The sequence below is a fragment of the Panthera tigris genome, chromosome A1 (assembly GCF_018350195.1).
Source record: "Panthera tigris isolate Pti1 chromosome A1, P.tigris_Pti1_mat1.1, whole genome shotgun sequence".
NCBI classification, from domain to species: Eukaryota; Metazoa; Chordata; class Mammalia; order Carnivora; family Felidae; genus Panthera; species Panthera tigris.
In genome coordinates, this window is record NC_056660.1 from 201908772 (window position 1) to 201935165 (window position 26394).

General features: G+C 36.9%; 1 protein-coding gene across 1 annotated transcript in view; it reads left to right on the plus strand.

Annotated features, from left to right (window-relative positions):
• The window catches only part of HCN1 (hyperpolarization activated cyclic nucleotide gated potassium channel 1), a 386411-nt gene extending 379849 nt beyond the window's left edge, over window positions 1–6562 (plus strand). The window contains exons 7-8 of the mRNA XM_042960321.1: window positions 2157–2321; window positions 5557–6562. Coding sequence (XP_042816255.1) covers window positions 2157–2321; window positions 5557–6440 — 1049 coding nt within the window. The 3' untranslated portion in view covers window positions 6441–6562. The remainder of the gene's footprint in view (window positions 1–2156; window positions 2322–5556) is intronic.
• Window positions 6563–26394: the final 19832 nt, after the last annotated feature.

A 26394-nucleotide genomic window follows, 5' to 3' on the forward strand; every position in this document is an offset into this window, starting at 1 on the left:
ATATTTAAGAAGTGATTATAAAATCCAATACAAGAAAATAAAAATAGTGATAAATTAATATACACATAATTTCTTAACCTAAAGGATAGTATGAGATACAGGTGACTAAATTGTATTTTCTTTCTCTGTTTTTTGCCCAAACCCAAATACACACCCACTCAGAGTAAATACAGAAAAACTCTGTAACACCTAACACAGGACTCTTTTCCCTCAATAAGTGGATCTCCAAAATGACTTAATATTAGAAGCAACTGCTCCATTCACATATTGAATTTGGAAATTCATGAAATCTAAGACTCTTTAATGATCAGAAGGTCTGCTTTTTTCATTGCTAAGTGTGTGGCATTTTTTGTGTTACTCATGGTAGAAACAAAGACTACAGAGGCTTTAAAAGAAGGGACTATTTTGAAGTGATTTTCACACTGACCAGTGATTTTTCCTGCTCATGAATGAATACACCTTCATTTGTTCCGTTTTTCACTAAGAAATTACTGAGGAGATGCCAAGAGATAATGGCTGAAGAGTTTTGAGTTGCCTCCAGAACTGTGATGACATAAACTTTCAGTTGTTTAAACCTTTTATTTCATTGTTTAGAGTACAGTAGCCAGCAAATTCCATAGTATGATAATATTTATGCTTAAATATTAACCAATATAGATTCATCTTTCTACATATACCTAGTACACACACACACACGCACACGCACACACGCACACACACACATGAACACTCCACAATATTATTTATTAAATTTATAACATGTTACCAGCATGAACAACAGCATAACTGGTTGTTCAGGTGGCATTTCCTAAAATTCTGTCTTCCCAGATTGGTTCAGATGTGTTTCTAAATACTCCCAGAATGCCCACAGTCTGTATTGTTGTTCTTACCAGATTGCATTTAAATGAACTCTTAATTAAGATTAACTCTTTTTTTTAACCATCATCGTATAAGTAACACAAAAGTAGACATTATGTTTGATTCATATTTCTAGCCTTAACATCAAGTACATAATCCCTACCACATAATTTACTCACAATGTTCATCAACATGAACTGACCTTATTGAAGAGTGTGAATTTAGACCCCTTTCATCCTTACGTTAGGAAACTGTGCGTTTCAGAAATACTTCTGCCATTTCTTTTTTCAAATTGGTTACCTTGAAACTAAATTTTTTAATTGTTTCTGTTTTTTTAGATCAAAGTTCATAGAGTTTAATTAATAAACTTGGGGAAATGAAATAGAAAATTACCACTTATAGATCTATTTAACTAGCAAATAAGGGAATCCGGATTTGCAAATGTTTGCTTACCACATTTTGGAAATCTAATTCTCAAGAAAGAATTCTTCTGAGAAACTCTTGAAATAGAAAGCCACTCTATTCCTTTGGTATATAGCTTTTTATACTGATCTTATTGGGAATATGCCAACAACATAAGGCATACCTGAAACACATCCATCTGAACCCGTGGTCATTTTTCTTGATCATAGGACTTTCTAGACCAATGCTCGGGTTCACTTTGGTTTCTGTCTATATGTTATGATCTGCTTTTTGCCTTCCAAACTTTATAAAAATCTTGTCTGATTACAGTTTTTTCCAATACTTAACTCCACCGTGGATTTATGATTCCATTTTCTACACTTTTATTATTTCAGATGCATTGGAAGGACAGCTGAGGGATAGATAAATCTGTTTCAGCTTTCCATTTGAACTAAAAACTTTAATTGTTTAAAAAACAATATTATTATAAGGTTGCATATTATTAATTGGATATTTTTGTCACGAGGAATTTACTGATAAAAGAGAAAATGCTGCCGGGGTACCTGTGTGCCTCAGTCAGTTAAGCGTCTGACTTCAGCTCAGGTCATAATCTCACAGCTTGTGAGTTCAAGCCCTGTGTTGGGCTCTGTGCTGACAGCTCAGAGCCTGAAGGCTGCTTTGGATTCTGTGTCTCCCTCTCTGTCTGCTCCTCCCCCGCTCACACTCTGTCTCTCTCTCTCAACAATAAATACACAATAAAAAAAATTTTTTTTAAAGAAAATGCTGCCAATCATTGCTTGATCACACCATGAGACTTTTTTTTTTTTTTTAATTGTAGGTCTCAGTGGTCTTGGAAAGAAAATGACCAAACAAATCTTTCTTTCTTGTTTTTGTAGAGATTTGCTTGCTTACCAAGGGACGCCGCACTGCCAGTGTTCGAGCTGATACATATTGTCGTCTTTATTCACTATCCGTGGACAATTTCAATGAGGTCCTGGAGGAATATCCAATGATGCGGAGAGCCTTTGAGACGGTTGCCATTGACCGACTAGATCGGATAGGTATTCTCTTCAGTTTTATTATCTTTTACATGTACAATTAGGTTATACTCTAGTGGACTGATATATGTTTACAATTGTAAGTCCTAAATGCTATCATAGGTTGCCTTTTAATTAGCATAGAAATAGCAGTTAGCTCTAGCCCTATTTCTACTGTCTAACTTTCTCTTCTTAAGTGTTCTGGATTTATTTAATCATCTCTATTTTTACTAGCTGCTCAGTCTGATTTCCCCAGTGATGCCAATACAATTTGAATCTTCAGGTAAAAAGCAATGATAAAAATTTTAGGTAGCACTAAAATAGAACTAAAATTATAATAGTATGAGTCTATATTACAAACCAAATTTTGCTACAAGGTTTTTAAAAAATTTTTACGTATCACCTTTACACTTTTATCTATATATTGAGAACTGAAAACTTGTGTGTTTTAATTGTCTCAGTAGAAGCTTCTTGAAATGTTTGTAATACAGACTCAAGCAGGAAAAACCTTGATAGAAATGCCCTACATAGATGCTTTACTTTGTAAACATCGACTTAAAGTCTTCTCTGCTCTCAAATAAGAATATATAAATTAGACTTTACTAGTTACACTAGTTTAAAGGTTTGAATAATTGCTATAGTAAAGTTAAATCAGATTGGCTTGCTATTAGCTTCCTAAAATATGCTGGAACATTCTGATATCAGAAGGTAGTAAGCGTTTACTCTCTACACCTAAATCCTCTTCCCCCCACCCTACCCTGCCCTGCCCCCGCTTCACTCTACTCAATTTTCATAATCTATACAATTTTCAGTATAGATATCATTTCCCTGTAGAAATCTCCCCTGACCTCCCACCGCTACGCGGCTGAATATCCTAGGTATGTTCTCCCATCCCCGCCTAGGAATTTCCTCCATCACAATACTGCCTTTATTATTGTAATTGCTCTAACAATGCTAAGATTTGTGAATGTAGAGAACACGTCTAATTCACTATTACATTCACAGTACCTAGTACACAACGAATATTCTTGAAGAGAGGTGGTAGGGAGGGGTGAAGGAATCCATGATCTCAAAGGTGATGGGGTTGGGATCACTTGGAAGTAAATGTGCTTCATTCTCATTAAAGGTAAGGCTTTTTGAAGGATGTAGTCTTATGTCAGCTTTTCTTCTGCACATTATATCTTTCTTTCCTTCTATATAAGTGGGATGACAGAGGCATAAGAGTCTGAAATTAGGTTAGGAGAAGTAAAGGTAGCTTTTGGACATTATCGTTAGACAAAACACACATAGTAGAAATTCATATTGACAACTCAGACCCGTAACAGGACACAGTGTGGAGAGAGACAGTGCCCATAAAAGTGGGTATTCCTGAAAGCATCTTTACTTCATTTGAAAATACCCTTTTTGTGGTTTGTGACTGCTCATGGTAGAGCGAGAGACTGATATCTGAGCACATGAGGTTTTTCCTAAGCCAGCTAGACATCTTTAGAGAAAGCAATAAAATCACGATATTTTAATAGAGAATTTCTGTTAATCTGCGACAGCTTCACTTTCATCCCACTTATTCCAACTAATTTGTATAAGAAAGTTTGCAGTCAATAATATAGGCAATAAAATTGCTAATAAGCACCAAGCCATTGCAGTTTTGATCCTTATAAAATTCTAACAGTACATTAAAAAGTAGAGTATTTCTCTATAAGTTCACAGATAGTAACATTACAAAACGTTGACTATTCACATGATGACAAAGAAATATTTCCCTTTTCCATTTTGTGGCAATGGCTTATAAATGTACACCATATGTAGTTAAGACAATAATAATATAATAATATATAATATATATTATTATATATTATATATAATATAATAATATATAATAATAATGCCAAATAAGCATTATATTTATTACCAATATAGCAGTTTTTGTTCTTTAGAAAATTAGAACAATTCTGTAAGGAGAGACAAGTATTTATTTTTGGCAACCATTTAAAATGATAGTTTTCCAGCAGCCAAGTAAATTATAACACATATTTCCATTAAAAAATGGTCCTTCTAACTCTAATTTATTTAGCAATATGGCAAAGTGGATTCACTGTTCAGTTATGATATTTATTTGGGTATTGTTTTATCAGTGATGTCACCAAAAGTTACTGATTTTCCCCTCTTCATCTAATTTTGATTCTATTGATAGTCTGCCAGGGAATGTCTCCTTACTGCAAAGCACTCTAAAGACAATGGCAGGAAGGAGAGGTAATGCTTACTGAGGTCCTCAAGGGAACTGAAAGCTTGCCATACACTGTCCCCTTAATCCTCACAAAGACACTTCAGAAAAGGAAAGATTACGAAGTGGTTCTCAACCTGGCTGTACATAAAACTCCTTTGAGGAAATTTGCTTTTAAAGTACTGAAGTCTGCCCCATGTCTGGCTATTCTGATTTAATTGGTAGGGTACAGATGAAAATCATTACGTTTTAAAGGTCCAGGGATGAGAAAAATATGGATGTACGCACTGGCATGGGCACTGGTCAAAAGCAAAGGCCTTGCAACAGTGTGCCTGAAACTTGCACGTGAGAATCACCTAAAGATCTTAGTAAAATGCAGCATCTTGTTCGGCGAGTAAGATGGGGCTTGAGAGACAGCTTTTCTAGAAAGAGCTCACATTGACACAGGTGCAGCTGGTTCGTTGTCCGTGGTAAGGATCTACAATCAGATTTGCTGTTTTCCTTCCCCAGTCAGGTTACTTAGTAGTCATGTTTTCCTGGACACTGTTCTTAACCTTCCCATATCCCATTCTCCTTTTGGGTGAAATCGCACTGTAAACACAGCTACTTGCAAGAGTTGAGGATTCAATAAAATACATCCACCTAAAGCCTTTTGTAGAGTACCTGCGATGGTGTGCGTGTCTATTGTCCTTTCTTGACAAAGTAGCTTTAAACTTACGTTTTGCTTCCAGACCCGTCCCGGTCCACATGCCCTTTCTTTTGCCACTCTTCAAAGTAGCCCCCTTTCTTCTGTAAGGTGGTTTTTGCCAGATTACAGGCTTCTCGACTTGACTCACAGAAGGTAAGATTTCCCAGAGAGATACAGGAAGTGCGAAGGGCAGGAGCCATCTTTTTGTCTGGCTCTGAAGGTGAGTACTTGGCTTTTAAGCCTCCTCCAGGAAACACTGGCATACTTCCGCTTTCAGGAGCCACTCTCACTTGGGCTTGTCGTCAGTCGTTTGTAGGCCTTCTAAGCGCCTGTCTTTCTTTCGCCGCCAGGAAAGAAAAATTCAATCCTTCTGCAAAAGTTCCAGAAGGATCTGAACACCGGCGTCTTCAACAATCAGGAGAACGAGATCCTGAAGCAGATCGTGAAACACGACCGGGAGATGGTGCAGGCAATCGCTCCCATCAGTTATCCCCAAATGACAGCCCTGAATGCCACCTCTTCCACCACGACTCCGACCTCCCGCATGAGGACACAGTCTCCGCCGGTGTACACAGCGACCAGCCTGTCCCACAGCAACCTGCATTCCCCCAGCCCCAGCACACAGACCCCCCAGCCGTCAGCCATCCTGTCACCCTGCTCCTACACCACTGCGGTCTGCAGCCCGCCGGTACAGAGCCCGCTGGCCACTCGAACTTTCCACTACGCGTCGCCCACCGCCTCCCAGCTGTCGCTCACGCAGCAGCAGCAGCAGCAGCAGATCCAGCAGCCCCAGCCCCCACAGCCCCCGCAGCAGCCCCCGCAGCCCCAGACGCCCGGCAGCTCCACGCCCAAGAACGACGTGCACAGGAGCACCCAGGCGCTCCACAACACCAGCCTGAGCCGAGAGGTCAGGCCCCTGTCAGCCTCGCAGCCCTCGCTGCCCCATGAGGTTTCCACTCTCATTTCCAGACCTCATCCCACTGTGGGCGAGTCCCTGGCCTCCATCCCTCAGCCCGTGACGGCTGTTCACGGCCCGAGCCTTCAGGCGGGGGCCCGGGGCACTGTCCCCCAGCGAGTCACCCTGTTCCGACAGATGTCGTCGGGAGCCATTCCCCCCAACCGAGGAGCCCCTCCCGCACCCCCTCCACCAGCAGCTGCTCTTCCGAGAGAGGCTTCCTCAGTCTTAACTACAGACCCAGAGGCAGAAAAGCCACGATTTGCTTCAAATTTATGATCCCTGCTGATTGTCAAAGCAGAAAGAAAGACTCTGATAAACTGAGAATGTTCTCAGAAATTATTTTCTTCTATCTCCTGATAGATTCCTATAGCCTACTATGAAGAGATATTTTAGACAGCTCTGGCCTACATGCAAAATGTAAAATATATAAATATATATCTACTATTCAATATCTATCTAAATTCCCAAGAGAGGTTCAAAAGACCTGTTTAGCATTCAGTGTTATATGTCTTCCTTTCTTTAAATCATTAAAGGATTTAAAATGTTGTTGTAAGATCATTTATTTTTAACCAACTTTTACCGAATTCCTTTGATATATGTATTTCTCTATTTTATGAAGAGTTCTTGGATTCAATGGAAACAAAACTCTGATTTTAAAAAGGCAACTCAAGTGAGCCACTGAATAGCACCAACCAAATCTTCTTTCATTAGCTGTGTCTCTGCATCTAAATTGTTAATCATGAATTATGGAGGATTGAATGGCAAATCCCACTTTATAGATCTAAATTGTATTTTGGTGCTTTCAATTTTGAATTAGGTTAGATCACGTGGTATGCTCGGCCACGGCTGGAGACTAGCCTCGCCACTGTCCCGAGTATCTCTAACCTCAAACACATCCATTGATCTTTCAGAAAGCTGAGGGGATATTTGTCTTCGTGTGTTACCGGACTTTTACCAAGACTCAATCAATGTTAGCTGTAAATAACTTTTTCAACCCAAATAAAAATAGCTCTTCTGTGTCGTATGAAGGTAAAAGTCATCACTTAAGAATTTAGTTTTATTGCTTCACTTCAAAACTTAGAGTTTTAAATTTTACAAAACCTAACTGTGACAGTTATTCAACTGTAATGCAATGGCTTGAAACCTACAATATTATTTTAACCTGCAATGTTTTATGCAAAATTGTATGCTCAATTCTACAAATTGCTTGTATTACACCAAAAATCATTACTTTTCTTCCTTCTTGCCATAATCAAGCATCTGAAAATAGTCCCTGCATGCTTTTTTGGAAAAACAAAATAGGTTCAGATCAGTCACTGTAGGGAGAGGCTTACAGTATTTCTCATTTCTAGAAAAGTATAACCATTCATTAATTGCCTATCTTAAAATTCCTATAAGGCTGACTTGGATCTCTGACTTAAGTCTAGAAGTGAGGTTTTCACTTTCATTTAATATTATTACTATCATTTAAATAATGATTTGTAAACCACAGCTTGATTTGGAGTTGCCAGTGTGTTCTGTGTCTTCACTGTTGGTAGGTAGTAGTTAACCCTGGTGTTAATTTAAATTAACTAAATACACTATAGCCTCCTGTCTGGGAACACACAATTTGTTCTATGTATATTGTAATAAAATGGTTAGCAAATCTTAAGGCATGTGGTGACTAACATAGCCCTTAGGTAGGAGGTTTATTTTGAACGTGCTGGAAAATGTATGGACGTGATGACAGAAAGCAGGGGGCAAACTGAATGTGAGCATTGTTTGTTCGTTCGTCTGTTTCCTTAACTCTCCATGATCTGTGAACATCTGCTTCTTCTCAAAGAAGTCCCTTAGTAATTATTTGTGCCTAATGCATCCCACGAATGTGGTGGATGACTGGAACACAATCGGAAGATTCCTAATAACCGACTTCTGTAAATAACCCAAGAGAATGACCTGATGTGGAGGTCTTCAGTATCTCTGACACTGGCGATACGTTAAAGAAGAACTGAACAAAGATCACACGAGAAATGGGGCAGGACCTCCAGATAGACTTGAGGACAGAAAACAAAACGAAGCAAAAACTCTAAAATGGATCCATGCTGCCTGTTATGCCTTTTACGATTATAATACCTATAATACCAAAATGAGTTGTTATGTTTCATTTCTAACAGATCCCAGCTTGTGTGGAAGTACTCAACAATGCTCGTCAATGTAATGTTGTCATTAACATGCTGGTGACATCTGATGGCGGGTCAGGAGCAGTATAAGAAGGGGATTGTTCCGTCTACCTAGATCCTATGGGAAAGCTGCAAGACCATTTACATATCAGTACAAAACTCCTTTATTTTATTAAAATATTGAGAATTCACTTCAATTTATTAAGATCATGTATTGGTCCTTTAAATTATTAAAGGTTTACATTTGATAGCACTAATGGGTTTGGTAGTGAAATATTTTTATATATATAAATTTTTGGTTTTTTATTTTGAGCACTATTGGGAAACATAAGCAAAATTGAATTGCATGGTCTTTCAGTGCAACCATAAAATTTTTATTCACTTTGTAACAGAATGGACAAAAACACACTAAGGTTTATATGTTAAACTCATAAAATGGTACAGGGTAAATTATATACATATATATGTATGAATATATATGCTTAGATTAAGAAAACAAATTGACTCACATTCCTGTAATATAAAAGTCCATTGCTAGTTGAAAAGTGACCTCTTTTCTCTGTACATAGTTAAGCCCGTAAGTATGGAGTTTTAATCTGTACAGAAAGAAATGTATTATTGAAAAGATTGGTCTTTCTGCGGCTGGGAAAATAGTAGAGTAGCTGATTCTTACAACAACTGTATGATCAGGGATGAATTAGAGTATTTCTTTTGTCTTTGCTCAAAGCCATACATATATAAATATATATAAAGATTATTAATAAATTCAACAGAAAATAAACTAAAATCATGAATATTTTATTTTATCAATATGCTCTAACCAAACATTTTGTTTTATTAATGAGTACAGATTTGCCTTTCTACCTTTACATCGTAAGATTTCCAAGAGGGCTTATACTTGATAGTCATTATAAAATTAATCATAGAGAGTCTATGACTGTAGAGAGGAATGTAACTAGAACATGGGTATTCCAGTTATCCCTCTGTTTTATCTCTTCCCAATGGTACCAGTTGAAGTTTGGGGGTTTTTTTGTTTTTTGTTTTTGTTTTTTTTAATTCTTTGCTCTGTACCTCCTTCACGTGTGGTTGTGGTTCAATTCCCAAACACGGTTATTTCTGTGCTATTAGATTTAGAGGGGGGGAGGGGAATAACCTTATAATTTATTATACAAACCTATTTTATGATAGCCTTGGGCCTTGCGAAGGCTTTCAATAGTCATAGAACCTCCCTATTCAAGTGGATTTTGAATCAGTCTTAAAAGGCTGACATAGAGTTTATTGCATTGAATGAAGGATTCTTTGAAAACTGTAAGGATAAATGGCAGGAATGGCGATAGACTCTATTCATCAAATAAATAGCTTGTCTCCAGGTCTCAGTAACCACTCCATAAGTGAATGATTCCGTGACAGATGCCGTCCCACTTTAAAAAGATGGTTATTTTGCCATTTATAAACTTAAATGAGCATAACATCTGCAGGACACTACAAAGTACACAGTCAAGTTAGAATAATTCCTAAAGAACTTGGGTGATTTAAACAATATGATGTGTTTTATGTTGTAGATGTTACTATTTCAAATCCTGAATTATTTATACTTTAGAAGTGATCTCCATCATCTTGCAGGCCTACTTTTAAAGTCTCCATGCCTTCTTTTTAAATTTAAGTGTTTCTGTTTGTTAATTTTATAATTTTACTGTGCTACTTTGCTTTTATGCATTTTACTTTCATAATTTATAACATTAAGTTGTTTCAACAAGATTTATCTTCTTTATGCCTCTATCCTTCTAGAATATATGCCATAAAACCTGCGTCTGGTTATTTTGTTCATATACATTACACCTGGAAAATTTTATCACATTCTCTGCTTATTGGAAAACTACTTTTTCTGTGCAATACAAAAGAAATGTGGTCCTTATTGAATAACTGGAGGCTGAACATCTATTTTGAGTCCTGAAAGTAATGGTCAAAAATTTAAGCAAGTGCGACTGGCTGCATGCTCTGAGTTGTTAGCTCCGTTCTATAAGTTTATTTAATATATCCTTTTTCCAGAATAATAAGATGAAGAATAAAGAAGATTTGCTGTTGTATTCAGGGTTAAGTTTACCTGCTACTGGCACTGGAAAGCAGTGACTTTCTTTAAATAATTTTTTTTAATGTTTGTATTTATTTTTGAGAGAGAGAGAGCATGCGCTCTCGAGCAAGCGGGGGAGGGGCAGAGAGAGAGGGAAACACAGAGTCCCAAGCAGGCTCCAGGCTCCGAGCTGTCAGAGTGCCTGATTCGGAGCCACCCAGGTGCCTGGAAAGCAGTGACTTTCTTAAGCAATTTTGATTCTGTCCTTTTTAAAAGTGGCATCTATTTTTTAAACACTGGCCAACAATGAAATCAATCATGAAGAGAACTCCTGCTTTTAAAAGGGAGCAAAGTATAAATTATTTTACCTAAATTCATCAAGGATGTGGGAGCAAATCCAGCCAGAAGATCCATATTCCTCCTCTTGTTGTTTTGGAGTTTTTGACCAAAGGCCGCATTCCTTCCTTTCCCAGTAGCAATGAACATTTCTGTTAACATTTATCGTTTTGTTCTTCATCATTTTCTTTAGAGCTTTAGGGCATGGAAAGCTTGAGCCTTTCTATATAGGAAAAATTTCATGGTATATTCACAGATCTACTGCAAGACAATAATAATTTTATTACAGTTTTTTAGAAGAAAATATTGGCAATTTTGTAATACCTGGCTGCTTTTCAGTTTTGAGTATTCTCCCAGAGAAATCATTGCTCCCTTTCCCCCAAATTCATACATGTTCTCTCTCTGCCACTGAACAATCAGGTAAGGAGATCATCTCCTTAAGCAAAGCCAGCCCAAGGGTAACATGAGTGAGGCCCCTTGCACGAAATTCAAAGTGGCAAAAATCTAAATAAAGCAAATAATATTTTAATGCCATTTTTAAAAAATCAAAATTAAGCTAACAAGCATTGATGAACCAATGGGCAGGATCTTAAACAAAGACAAGATCCAGCCCCAGGCTTTCATGGCTCTTGCCTCACTTACCTCACTCCTCCCCACCCCGCTACCTATTGAGACTGTGATAGGACAGAAAGGGCTTTGAAGGGTTTCTGTGGTAGAAGCTTTGCCCCAATTTGTCCCATCATACCTTGAGAATCATCCCAAGGCTGTATTAAAAGTCCCTGTACATAAGGTTCTGGATTTGTTTCCAAGAGTAATGTACTAAATGCCGGAGAAAGAATTAACTTTTACTGACAAAGGAAACCTGCTTTTCTAAAAGATGTTCATCACAACACAGCTAACTGGGCCCATCGGCAGCTTCGTGCAGCTGGCCAGTATCATAGGGAGAAGAAGAGCAGAAACTGAATGAGAAATACTGCTTTTAAACCTTTTAAACCTTCTAAAGAGCTTTTATTATCAGGCCAATGGTTTTACAGTTTTATGCTTTATCTTGTTAGTTTTATGAATCCAGGATTTCCGTTCGGGTGCATACCTGTTGAAATGTGTGTTTTGCTAAGGTGATAGGAAAAGTTATTTGTGACAGCAAATAGGATGCGATATTTACAATCCCACAGAGCCCTGTAGAGAGGCTGGGTCCTAAGGAAAGTCCTAGGTCTGCTGACCAGGATAATGGGGATGAGAAGCTGAAATGGAAATTGCTTTGCCCAAGACAAAGCATGGCACGGCTGGGGAATAATTTGAGAATATGAGAGTAACAACCTGTATGAATAGAAAGGAGTGATGGAATGGTTTGGGTTAAAACTCCATAGATTCTCCAAATCTTACTTATAGACATTATACTTAAAAGACTGACAAACTTAAAAAAAAAAAAAATTGACAAAGATGGATATTCTTTGGAGCTATTTCATTCCTAATGTAGAATCAATAGCCATTTATTACCAAGGGGGAACATCTCTTCATTTTTTCCATTATAAATGTTTGAATAACCACATTTGAGCAAAGAATAGCATTTATTTATTCAATTGAACACGTCTGAGTAAATATAATTGCTCAAAAGGTAAAGCTTATTTCATGTTTGTATTAGATTTAAGTAATTAAATACAAGTAATTCAGAGTCATTCAGACATGTTTTTAATAATGAAGCAATTTTACAAAAAGGAAACAAATTGCTTTTTGCCAGGCTAATCATATCTTTAGATTTGTAGAGGCAAAGGTTTGTTTAGAAGCTAAACAAATTTTTAGCTTCTCTTAAATTTATGAGGCTCCTCAGACATGGGAAAAGTTTGCCAAATGTATCCTTGTAATGTATTTGTCCAAAGACTTAGTTTTCAAGCATTTCAAAATAAAAGTTGTCTGCCTAACTATTCTCTAAGATCTATTACCAACCTAACATATTACAATTCTATTGAAAATGTGCAGTTCTGAATTGCCCAAGGTATGATATTCTGATATCTAACATAATGAAGTATTTCATTTGAGAAATACTAAATAATATTTAATAGATAAGGCATGTATACACTATGTAGCATGAATTCTCCTTAGATCTCCTTACCAAAGATCAAGGTATATTAATTACATTGGCTTGTTAACATACATATTAATAGAGCCAAGTGATTATTGTCCTCCTTGCAGTAATTATCTTAGAATGCTAAACACATATCCAAAAAATACATGAATCAAAATACGTTTGACACCCCCCGTAGTTCAGAGCAGCCTTCAGCACCCTTGGCGAGTTGATATGAATATTCTCAACAGTGGTTTGTCTCAGTAACAGTAGATCCCATTTTGGGAGTTAACCAAAACTCATTTGAAGTCCTGTTTTCTCTAACAGCAAAAGATCTAGTTTAGCATCACTATTTGCAGTCAAAACTGAAATGTGATTTTTTTTGTGTGGCTCATAAATCGTGTCTGAAGTCCTAGACATGTTCCAAAAACCTGTCTCTCTCTCGCTGTCACTCTCTCTCACTCTCTCCTTCCCTCTGTCTCTCATATATATATATATATATATATATACACATATTTATCTTCCCAAATTCAAACTCTCAAGAATCTAAAGGTCTGCGATATGTACTTATAAAGTTCTAATAATTTTATAGCTTTATAAGTACCCTAAGTTATTTTTACCCTCACAGAACAATGATCAAAGCCATCAATTTGGGCTTGTTTTGCATAGTTATTTTTAAATGAGTGATTATTTACATATGACATTCTACATTTCTATGAATAAATGACATTGACTTTTAATTTCTCCACATGTGAAACTCTCAGATAATAACTTCTTAAAATGGTGCCTGTTGTAATCAGAGTCTAGTCTTTCTAAAGCTAGGTTATTATTCTCCTTTACATGAGCTACATAAGCGGAATCTTTTACATGATTTTAATTGCTTCAAGCTATGAATGTTGGCAAGTTTTGAGACTTTAGCTAGTTTGTTTTGTTCAAACAACTTCTCAGCTAAATTGATTACAAACACATGTCAAAGCTTTAGTTTAAACTTGACAAAAGGGTTCTAAGTAAGTAAGTCAATGCAAAGATTCTTTCCAGGTAGAACTATTTTGTAAGAAAAAAATGGTTGGTTTGACCATCATCTTTTCAAGAAAATTACTGGTTAAAAATCATTAACCTCCTTATAAATCAGAATATTAGTTGAGTAAGGAAGTATTCTCAGTAGAGATCTTAATTTCTTAAAAGTCTGTCAGAAAACTGCTCAAGCATTTTATCATGAATGTTAACTACTTTCCAAATAGCCCAGAAACATGTCCCAGAAAAAGTTCTGGCCCTAAGTAGGTTTGGAAAATACCTTTTTTGTCTAAGTTCTAACATACATTGTAGGAGAGTAAAAGATAAACTTGTCCTGCACACATTTTTTAGTGACTTCAATAGTTGTATCTACGTAAGGAATTTAGTTTATATCTGCAAAATGTTAGGTGTCTGCAATAGCTCATCTAAAGTAATTCTTGCCTGTGGTCTCAAGCACAACATATTTCTTAAAACATATGTATTTTTGACGGGGGGAAAAAACTTGCTAAGTTTCTTGCAAGAGAAGCTGTGACTATAGGTGCTATTATCCCCGAATTACAAAGTATTTGACAGACACAAAGGTTCATGTTATACAAGGAGAGGAGACCATGGTTTTGGAAATTTTGAAAATTTATTTTAGGTCGGAGGGCAAGATAAAATGCAAGGATTGACCACCAGCCAAAAACAAAGACACAGCACATCTCAGTTTTTAAACTGTCCTAGCTTCATCTTTTTATACATAAACAAGACTTCGATCTGCCGCCCTTATCAAACTTATCAGGAATCCTTGTAGCCCATAGGGGCTACAAGCCCTTGGATTCACCAGGAAACAAGCTTTGCTGATGGTACACATTGGAAAAGCAATTGAAGCACAGTGCATGGAAAGAGGGAAAATGATACCAAAGGAGATCAAATATATAACTGAAAAGAGCTTTAAATATTCATTGTGATAACAAGGAGTGTCACAGTATTAGTTCTAAAGAACAAAAGGGAGTCTGGCCTTGAAGAGTTCATGAAGATTTTTTAGAATATATAATACAGAATTTGGTTTATTATAAAGGGGCTGATTTTGATCATCACTTAATTCCAATTCTCTCTTCTTTGCTTCTGGCATGTTGTTATAGAGTCCTCAATCTCTTTAAAGATGTATTTTATGGGCCTTACTTAACAATGTATTTAATAATCTCCTTATTTGTTATGACACATCATGCCAAATAATAGTGTGTTTTTGTTTATAGTGGAGCTAAAAATGTATGCCTCAAGCAAAGATATGCATTTCAAAGGAAGTCACAAAAATCTTCATAAATAACAATTTTTTTAAATAAGGGAGGACCAGTAGTTTATAATAACAATGGAAATGCAAAGGTGAAAGAAGACACGGGTTATAGGAACACAGTTTCAAGATACTAGAAATATAGGACACACTAGGAAGGAGGAAAATGTTGGAAAACAAGACATTTTTATGCTTATGCTTCAGAACTAATACACATAAATTACTTCCTATGCATAACACATTAACAATAGCATCACAATAAATCCTGGGCACTTCCCTTTTGGAAGAATATGACCATTTTGGAGAGAGGACGATGTGAACTGAGCTAAGAATGTGAAAAGACCTAAAAATGCCTATTGAGAAATTAAAAAAAACAAAAAAAAACAACCAAAGGCAGCTTTCAACCTAGAGGGAAGCAAACCTACTCATAGACAAAGAGTGGCTCAGCAGGAAGGAAATTGCTAGGTGCACAGGGAGGGTTCCTGTTACTAACAGAGCACACTCAGGAGTGAAAAGTTATCACAATTTCCCAGAATTTAAACATAGGAAGTCCATGAATACTGTGCACACTCACACAAAACTGCACACTGCCAAAGATATATGCCTTCTCATGTACTTACAATAAAGCTCTAGGGGTGCCTGGGTGGCTCAGTCGGTTAAGCGTCCTACTTCAGTTCAGGTCATGATCTCACTGTTGGTGGGTTCAAGCCCCACGTCAGGCTCTGCGCTGACAGCTCACAGCCTGGACCCTGCTTCAGATTCTGTCCCCCTCTCTCTCTGCATCTCCCCCCTTGCGCTGTCTCTGTCTCTTGAAAATAAATAAATGTTTAAGAAAAAAAACACTAGGAGAGTTGTTTACATAAAGAATCTAGTCTACAATCTAGTGGGTGCCAAACCCTAGAGTGTGGGTTTGTATGAGGAAAATGAGAAATTTTCAAAACAGTTCTGATATAACTGTATACCAGTATTTATATATTACTTTTTAAATTATTTTACTACAAACACCTTTCTATTAGGCTTCATTCATATTACATGTAAGGCATAACATATTATTTTTTTAACTTGACTCTGTAATGTGGTAATGGAGCTGTTATAAAATATTAGTTGTAAAAAGGAGACATTGGTAGGGTTAGGAACCATTGTGCTAAATGCTGATGTGTACAGGGATTTGTGCTGCACCGTCCGTTGTAGCCTCGCTGCTGAACAGATATTCTAATTTTTATATGATCATACCTTTATAAGAGAAAGTAAATATTTGGGGTTAAGAAGAATAAAAGTGAGTAAGAGGAGGCAGTAGCAAGGAAAAAATTACCAAATTAATTTGAAAAGAGCAAAGTTTACTCTGTTTTCCTACACGTTTGCCATCGGGTTTATAAAATTTGAAATGCAGAATATAGTTATTAAAAAAGACTAAAAGTAGAAAGAATATGGGTCTTATTTTACACAGCTAGTTAATTAATTAATCTTTCAGATTGGCCCAGTAGTAGCTGATTCCTCAAATAGCCAAAGAAGTTCCTGATAGTTACCTGGATGGTAACACTTGAAGAAAGTGTATCGGTCCTTTTATCCATGATACTTCCCCCATGTTGCGTGGAATTTCTATTTAATCAGCATTGGCTCTATGTATAATTTAGGGTAATCTACCTAATTCATCAAATTCATCCTTTGAGCACCTATGGGGTGGCAAGACATGTTCTAGACAACATAGATATGACACAAGAAGGGCACAAATCTGTGTCTTTCATGTAGCTTATATTATTTTAGGAAGAAATACACAATAAATAAATAAAAGTAAAATAATTCAGACAGTGAAAAGAGCTTTGGAGGAAAGCAATGCAGAGAAGAGAGAAGGGAATATCAAGAATAGGGACTGGAGAGGAATTGCTGTTTAAGTAGCATAATTAGAGAGAACATCACTGAGCAGATCATTCAACAATGACTAAAAAGGGTCTGTAGATCAATATAACTAGGGGTCTTCCTGCGCCTTGCTACTGAAAGTAGATTCATGGACCTGTAGCATCTGTATCATGTGGAAATCTAGAAGAAGTGCAGAATCCTGAACCTTAACCTATAACTACTGGCAGGAGTCGAAATTTTAACAAGTTCCCTACACGATCCATATGTGAATTAATATTTGAGAAGTACACAGCTAGTAAAGTCCTAGAGAAGCAAATAAATTATAAGGAAATTTTAGGGAACTTCTCGGTATAAGGACATTTCTGAGGATGCCAAGTCAACGTTGAACATCCTGACAAGGGATATTGGCTCAGCGGGAAAGTCTAGAGAAAGACAAAGAGAAACAAACCTGGACATTGTGAAAGCTGCTAAGATAGATTTTACCCAGACAATTGCAATAAGGGAGAGAGACTCAGTATAAACTCAGCTCACTGAACTCCCCTAAAAAAATAAAAATAAAAAAAAAAAAATAAGGTGGGAATCTTTTTTAAATGCTGGGGTGTGCTAAAGAAAAGTGCTGAGTTCTAAGTTTGTTAATGGGGCATAATCATTGTGATTAGGATATCTGAGTTTGTTGACTGGTGTTCATCTGATGAAGAAACAAATTTTCAGATCTTTAGGAGAGGAGCTAGTTTTGCAAATTGGAATGAGACACCTACCATAGTTAGGTTCTTAACCCCACTCCAACTCCTAGAAACTGGGAGACTAGAGAACTTTGTCTCTGGATGTTTCCATTTCAAAGAGATAGCTCCCAGGCCCTTGTAGAATATTTACATCTCAAAGGGAAAAGGATTTACAATTGCAAGTTTTTAAAGTGACCACTCTAAGAAAAAGGATATTGGGGCCTATAGTCATATTTTGGCTGGAACAAACAGTAAATTATTTGGACAGTGTTGAGTTTTCTCAGGCAAGTAATTTGAGGGGACTGGGGTTACTCTACAGAGATGGTCATGGGCCAGCATAAGCCATGCTAGAGTTCAGTCAAGTCTCTTAGTGTGGGAGTTAAGGGAGCTAATGGACAGTCATTCCTCCTGGGAATTTTGAAGTTCTTATGAAGGCACTGAAACTGATGATAAACCAGCTATTTGATACTTTTACCCTGGACCATCCCTAGATGTACCCTTGGTCACAATGCTTTTCCTAGCCTGCCTCCTAGCACTTCTTAAATAGAAATGGGAAGGAAGAAATCAACACATGTTAGATGTTATTAGTTCTTCATTTGGAATCAATTTTGGTGTCATAGCCAGCAATGCTGCTTAATATCACATCAACCCAATACATCCATAGCTTTCTGTAACACTTTTTAATGCTAACAATAATTCATCGACATTGTAAAAATAAATAAATCTGGTCAGTGTTTTATAAATGAGCATCTATTTATCTGCCATATCTATGTATCTGCAGTGTTTAGAAAAACTAGGTACAAAAACTGGCTCTTCCACTTGCCATGTAACCCTGGTAGAGTTATATAATCTTATCATATTCCAGTTCCATAACTAGAAAATGGGGGATTGGAATCGTTTCTGCTTCATTGCATGGTTATGAAGACCACATGAGATAAATTTTGCAAAAAGCGTACCCCGACTCTTGACTCACATCAAACATTCTAGGTGCAATGGGTGGCATTTTCTAAGTCGTACTGGGCTACCTGGAATCTGAGCTACATGAGTCTGAGACCTCACTCCCAGCTTTCCCAGCAGAAAGAGCCATGCATGTGATCTTGACTTTCCAGAGGAATTGAGGTTTTTATTCACAATATTCTTCACGACCTAAGATCTCTAGGTGTTTAGCAGCTATTTCCAGATGACCTCTGTGAACAGTAGATAACCACATTATCTAGTCTTCTTGTCATTCAATCTGATTACTGGTGAGGCTGCTTTCTCATGTCTGTCCTGTAAAAGGTAAAACACCAAGAGCAATGTCCCTTCATTGGCGCTCTGGCCCCAGCAAGATTCTCCATGAGATGCACTACAGAGATGAGAGTATGAGCTACTCTTAATATACAACTTGTGTCAGTAGAATTTATCCTGAAGCTTGGTGCATGAGAGGTCAAGCTCCAGATAGGATGGCATGTATGATACATTTGATGATAAACATTATTATAATCATGCCTCTTTGAAGTAAAAATCTGCAATAGAGTGCAGTAGACACCTTGTTATTGGTGAAGTTGATGATAATTAAAATACATGCATGTGCACACACAAACACACACACACAGATTTCGTTACACATGTAAAGCCTTGTCTTTTATGACTTATTTAGGGAGAAACAGGTTTTTGAAAGACATCATTTCAGGTATTCTCCTCTTTGAAGTACAGATCCAATTAAAGTGTCGAGCACCTACTCGATGTTCTAAAAGAGAGGGTAACTGGGAAACTGAAGCTCTGTAGGTGTCTAAGGGTAGTTGAATTCCTCTGGCGTGAAGCAAGTATCCTGCCCCTAAGAATTTGACATTCTGCCCTGCCCTGCCCTTTAAATTCAGGCTCATTGCTGGACAGCAGGATCCCAGGGAGGAGATACAAGAAAATTTTTTTAGAACTGATACTTTAAAATCTCCTACTACAGTTACAAAACCATAGCATCTTTTCAGCTGGTAGGTGCTCTATGGGATATCATCAAGACACAGTTCATAAGCTTTGTTCCCAGCAGGAGCTGAGATCTAAACTTCTCACTAGTTAATTATATATATATAGATAGATAGATATATAGATATATAGATATATATTCAGAAAGAAAACACCCACCTCATGTCAGAGTACTTTAGTGTCACTGTGGTGAACATTGTTGTTCGAGATTTGTAGACAGGTGATAAAAGTATAAGAATAAAATAAGCAAAGAACTATGCAGAGTGAAAATTGAAGCTTCCAGAAGTTTCAAATCAGCTGCATCTATTCAACCGGACACTTGGCCCATCAATAAAAGCCTAGAGATGTTCATTTTATGTGCTGTTTATTGCTAAAATAGATATTAAGTTTTAACAGATTTGGGGGGAGATGAATCTCTGTTAGGACACAAAGAAATTCACTTTTAAATTTAATTTATTTTTAAAGATTAAGTTTAGTTAACTTATTGTACAAGGGATATAACTAGGAAAGAGACATATTATTTTTAGGAAGATAATTTCCTACATATACCAGGCACGGTACTTTGTGACCTTTTTTGCCTATGTTTGTCTTAAAATGAGGTGCTTGTGCAGGTTAGCAGTTTAGTTTAAATTACAATTTATAGACATGAATTTCTGACATTGCAATGACATGAAAAGCTTAAATATTTCCAATGCTCTTAACATACCTGGTTTTCCTACACTCTGGCAAATTATTAACACTTGAGTTGTATTTTTTAGCATACTTTTACTTCAGAGACAAGTTCCCATCTGTCATGCACATGCAAGACCTACAATTTATATTTTAGTGTGAATATGATATAAGTAAATTCATTTTTGAATCATCCAACTCCACTTTTCTATATTGTTCCATTCTTTTACAGTCTTTGTGGTTTTTTCACCAGGAATAAAATAGTTTGCCAGAAACTGTGAGTTAATTAGCAATTTGATTCTTCCAGGTGTATTTGACTGGAAGGAAGAGATTGTTATGGAGAAAAAGGTGTTAGATTGAGGAAAGCCTTAATTATAACCCTAAAAATGTATAACCTTAACAGTTAGGCAAACACCATTGATGGCATTCAAGCGGAAAACAAACAAGATGTCCTTTTAGAAAAGATATCATTGTATAGGATGAATTAAATGGTAGAGCCTGCGTTCTTATAGAAAAGGTACAAGATCTGTGCAAAGTCCTGATGTGCAGGAAATTCAATGTGAGTGGTGACTTGTACAAATGATAAGGTGATTTACACAAACCTCAAATTTTAAAAACTGAAACATAGTGTCAGCTACTCAATAAATATGAGTTAAATGAATGAACGAATGAATTGAAGTATATACAACCATCCTAAATATCCTACTATAATAAATTAAAAATAATTAGGAGGAGGAGTGAAGATGGCAGAGTAGTAAAGGGACCCTGGGCTTGTCTCATCCCTTGAACTCAGCTACAGCATCAAACCATTTTGAACACCTAGGAAATTGTTCTGAGGATTAACAGAACAATCTGCATAATTTGCAGGAAATAACATGGCAAGTATGCATGGGAAGAGGTAAATTGGGGGAGAGAATTGCCGTTCTCACAGAGAGGAGAAAGAAGGGAGAGAGAGCAGCAGATTAGGTTTGCGCAAGAAAGCAGTCCCCCTGAAATCATCTAGAGAGAAAGAGTGAAAACATGCATAGGGGACAGCACAAGAAAACTGCTCCCCAAAACCATTGACAGGGGGAAAAGGAGAAGGCTTCAATACTGGCAGGTTGTTTTGGGGGTTTTTTTAATCAACAGTGGACCACAGAGTCTAAAGTTTCAGAGGTCAGCATCTGGTGGTGCTCTGGCAAGGGAGCAGGGCAGAGCCTCAGGAGTAAGTAGTGTGGTCTGAGGATTCCCTGGGTTGCACAGGGAGAAGCAGTTCCCCTTCTTGGAATGCATTCGGTAGAGGTGATGTGGCCTTTCTGCAGGCAAAAGACCATCAAGCTGTCTTGTTCACCTGAACACCTAGGGCAGGAACACCCAGGGCAGAAAAACTCTGGTGCCAGCTGTGTGTTGTGATTTACCATAAACTCTGAGCCACTACCGCTACGCTGTGGCACCATTTACTGGGACAAGCCAGCCATGGCTACAGCATGGCGAAACCCTCCCCCAGAAGATCACTGTGGGTCTGAACTGTGCAGGGGCACAGAAGTATGGGGTTTTCAAACTGAGCCCTGTGTCAGATAACTCTGAAGGGAGGTGCCACCTGGTAGACAAATAGCTCTGACACAGGGGGAAGGCAGGGAGCTGACAGAAGCAGGGGACACAGGAAGGGTGATTGCATGTCTTCATGTTCAAGGATGCAAACTCCTGCTCTGGAGACTAGAGAACCAGTGAAGCCATTTTTCACTATTAGCCCACCAGCACTGATCAATCCCAGTGAGCTAAACAGCACCACTGAGTGGAGAATAGAGCCATTACACCAAGCCCCACCCCCCAGTGCTCTCCAGGCACATCAACACTAGGGCCTATAGGCCTGAGAGCCAGAGCAGCAAGACCCTCCCTTAGAAGACCATCACAAATCCCTTCAACAAGCTTAGTCTACTTACCATAAACTGCTGCAAAGTTTCAGCCCTAGGGGAAACTGACTCTCCCTTCATTTGGGTTTTTTTGTTTGTTTGTTCATTTGGTTGTTGTTGTTGCTTCTGTTTTTGTTTTTGCTGTTGTTTTGTTGTTTTTCTTTTGATTCTTGGATAGAAAAGAACAAATTTTTTAAAAATTTTATTTTATGTTAATCTTATTTTATCATTTTATTTTTTAATTTTTTTAATTTTTAATTTTTCTTCAGTCATCTTTTTCCTTTTCTCTTTTTTCTATCCAGCTTCTCTTAACAAGCAGACCAAAACACACCTAGGATCTAGCTTCTTTTGTTTGATTTTTTAAAATTTTTATTTAATTCTATTATTATTAATATTTTATCTCCCTCCAAAATGACAAGACAGAGGAATTCACCTCAAAAGAAAGAACAGGAAGAAATGATGGCCAGGGATTTATTTAATCAATGCAGGTATAAGTAAGATGCTTGAACTTGAATTTTAAACAATTTATAAGGATACTAGCTGGGCTTGGAAAAAGCATAGAAACGCCAGAGACATAGAAGAACAAAAATCTGGTTAAGCCAAAATTAAAAATTCTATAACCAAGTTGCAAACCCAAATGGAGGCAATAAAAATGAGAATGGACAAGGCAGAGGGGTGGAATTAGCAATATAGAAGATAAAACTCTGAAAAATAATGAAGCTGAAAAGAAAAGGGAAACAAACATCAGGGATTACAAAGGCAGACTTAAGAATCAGCAATTTTTTGAAACATAATAACATTCATATCATAAGAGTCCCAGAGGATAAAGAAAGAGATAAAAGGGCAGATAAGGTTTATGTGAGCAAATTATAGCTGAAACGTTTCCTAATCTGTGGAAGGACAGACATCAAAATCCAAGAAGCACAGAGAACTCCCATTAAATTCAACAAAAGCTGGCATCACCAAGACGTATCATAATCAAATTCACCAAAGACACAGACAAGGAAAGGATCCTGAAAGTAGCAAGGGAAAAAAAAAAGTCCTTAACCTACAAGGGAATACAGATCAGGTTCACAGCAGATCTGTCCGCAGAAACTTGGCAGGCCAGAAACAAATGGCAAGATATATTCAACATGCTAAATAGGAAAAACATGCAACCAAGTATACTTTATTCAGCAAGGCTCTCATTCAAAATAGAAGAAATGATAAAGAGTTTCCCAGACAAACACAGACTAAAGGAGTTCATGACCACTAAACCAGACCTACAAGAAATTTTAAGAGGTATGGTTTGAGTGAAAGGAAAAATAAGACCAACCCCCCCCCCCGCCCAAAAAAAAAAAAAACCCAGAGTAGAAAGGACCAGAGAACTTCACCAGAATTATCAACTTTACAGATAACACAATGGCACTAAATTTAAATCTTTCAATAATTACTCTGAATATAAATGGATTAAATCCTCCAATCAAACAACATAATGTATCAGAATGGATTAAAAAATAAGATCCATTTATATCCTGCCTATAAGACACCTGCGGATTGAAAATGAGGGAGTGAAGAACTATCTATCATGCTAATGGGAATCAAAAGAAAGCCAGGGTAGCCATATTTATATCAGAGAAATTAGAATATTAAAACAAAGACTGTAACAAGAAGTGAAGAAGGGCATTACATCATAATTAATGGGTCTGTTGATTAGGAAGATCTAACAATTGTAAATATTTAGCCCCCAAATTGGAGGCACCCAAATATATAAATCAATTAATAACAAACATAAAGAAACTTATTGATAATAACACAATAATAATAGGGGACTGTCACACACCACTTATAACAATGGGCAGATCACCTAAGCAGAAACTCAACAAGAAAACAATGACTTTGAATGACACACTGGACCCAATGGACTTAATAGATATATTCAGAACATTCCATGCTAATGCAGCAGAATACACATTCTTTTTGAGTGCACGTGAAACATTCTCCAGAATAGATCACATACTGAGTCACAAATCAGCCCTGAATAAGTAGAAAAAGATTGAAATCATACCATGCATATTTTCAGATCACAATGCTATGAAACTTGACGTCAACCAGCAGGCAAAATTTGGAAGCCCTCAAATACATGGAAGTTAAAAACCATACACTAAAGAATGAATAGTTTAACCAAAAAATTAAACAAGAAATTAAAAATACATGGGAGCAAATAAAAATGAAAATACGACAGTCTAAAACCTTTGGGATGTAGCAAAGGCAGTCCTAAGAGGGAAGTATATTTCAATACAGGCCTATAGCAAGAAAGGTCTCAAATACACAACCTAATATTATACCTAAAGGATCTAGAAAAGGAATAAAGTGTAAAGCCAGCAGAAGAAGGAAAATAGTAAACATTAGAGGAGAAATAAATGATATAAAGACAAACTAATAAACAAACAAAACAGTAGAAGAGATCAATGAAACAAAGAGACAGTTCTTTGAAATAATTAACAAAATTGATAAACCCTTAGCCAGACTTATCAAAAGGAAAAAAAAAGGACCCAAATGATACAAATGACAGAGGAGAGATCACAATTACCACAGAAATATAAACAATTATAAGAGAATGCTGTGAAAAAATATATGCCAAAATATTGGGCAATCTGGAAGAAAGGGATAAATTCCTAGAAACATATGAACTACTAAACTGAAACAGAAAGAAATAGAAAACTTGAAGAGACTGATAACCAGCAAAGAAATTGAATCAGTAATCAAAAATCTCCCAACAAACTAAAGTCCAGGGCCAGATGACATCTCAGGGAAATTCTACAAAATATTTAAAGAAGAATTAATACCTATTCTTCTGAAACTGTTCCACAAAATAGAAATGGAAGGAAACCTTCCTAACTCATTCCACAAGGTCTTGATTCCCAAACCAGAAAGAACCCACTAAAAAAGAGAATTGCAGGCCAATATCACTAATGAACACGGATGCAAAAATTCTTACTAAAATACTAGCAAATTGAATCCAACAGTACATGAAAAGAATCATTCACTATGATCAAGTAGGATTTATTCCTTGGCTGTAAGAGTGGTTCAATATTTGCAAATCAATCAATGTGATACACCACTTTAATAAAAGAAAAGAACACATGATCCTCTCAATACATGCAGAGAAAGCATTTGACAATGGACAACATCCATTCCTAATAAAAACCCTCAACAAAGGAGGGATAGAGGGAACATACCTCAATGAAATAAAGACCATATTTGAAAGACCCGAAGATAATATCATCCTCAATGGGGAAAAACGGAAATTTTTTCCTCTAAGGTCAGGAACAAGACAGTGTGTCCACTCTCAGCATTGTTATTTAACCCAGTATGGGAAGTCATAGCCTCAGCAATCAGACAACCAAAGAAATAAAAGGCATCCATATTGGCAAGGAAGAGGTCAAACATTCACTATTCATGGATGACGTGTTACTCTATGTAGAAAACACAAAAGACTTACCAAAAATTTGCTAGAATTGATACATGAATTTAGTAAAATCACAGGATACAAAATCAACATATAGAAATCTGTTGCATTTCTTTTTTCTTTTTAAAGTTTATTTATTTATTTATTCATTTATTTATTTTGAGAGAGAGAGAGAGAGAGCATGAAAAGGGGAGGGGCAGAGAGAGAGGGAGAGAGAGAATTCCAAGCAGGCTCTGCACTGACAGCACCGATGACTGATGTGTGCCTTGATCTCACAAACTGTGAGATCATACCTAGGCTGAAATCCAGAGTTGGAGGCTTAACTAGTTAACTGAGTCACCCACATGCCCTAAGAAATCTGTTGCATCTCTATATACCAATAATGAAGCAGCAGAAAAAGAAATCAAGAAATTGTCCCTCTTACAATTGCACCAAAAACCATCAGATACCTAGGAATAAACCTAACCGAAGAGGTAAAAGATCTGTACTCTGAAAACCATAGAACTCTTATGAAAGAAATTGAAGAGGACACAAAGAAATTCAAAAACATTCCATGCTCATGGATTGGAAGAATAAATATTGATAAAATGTCACCTAAAGCAATCTAAGTATTTAATGCAATCCCTATCAAAATACCACCATCATTTTTCACAGAACAAGAACAAACACTCCTAAAATCTGTTTGGATTTTGGAATATGTGTTTTGGAACCACAAAAGAGCCCACATAGCAAAGCAATCATGGATAAAAAAAAGCAAAGCTG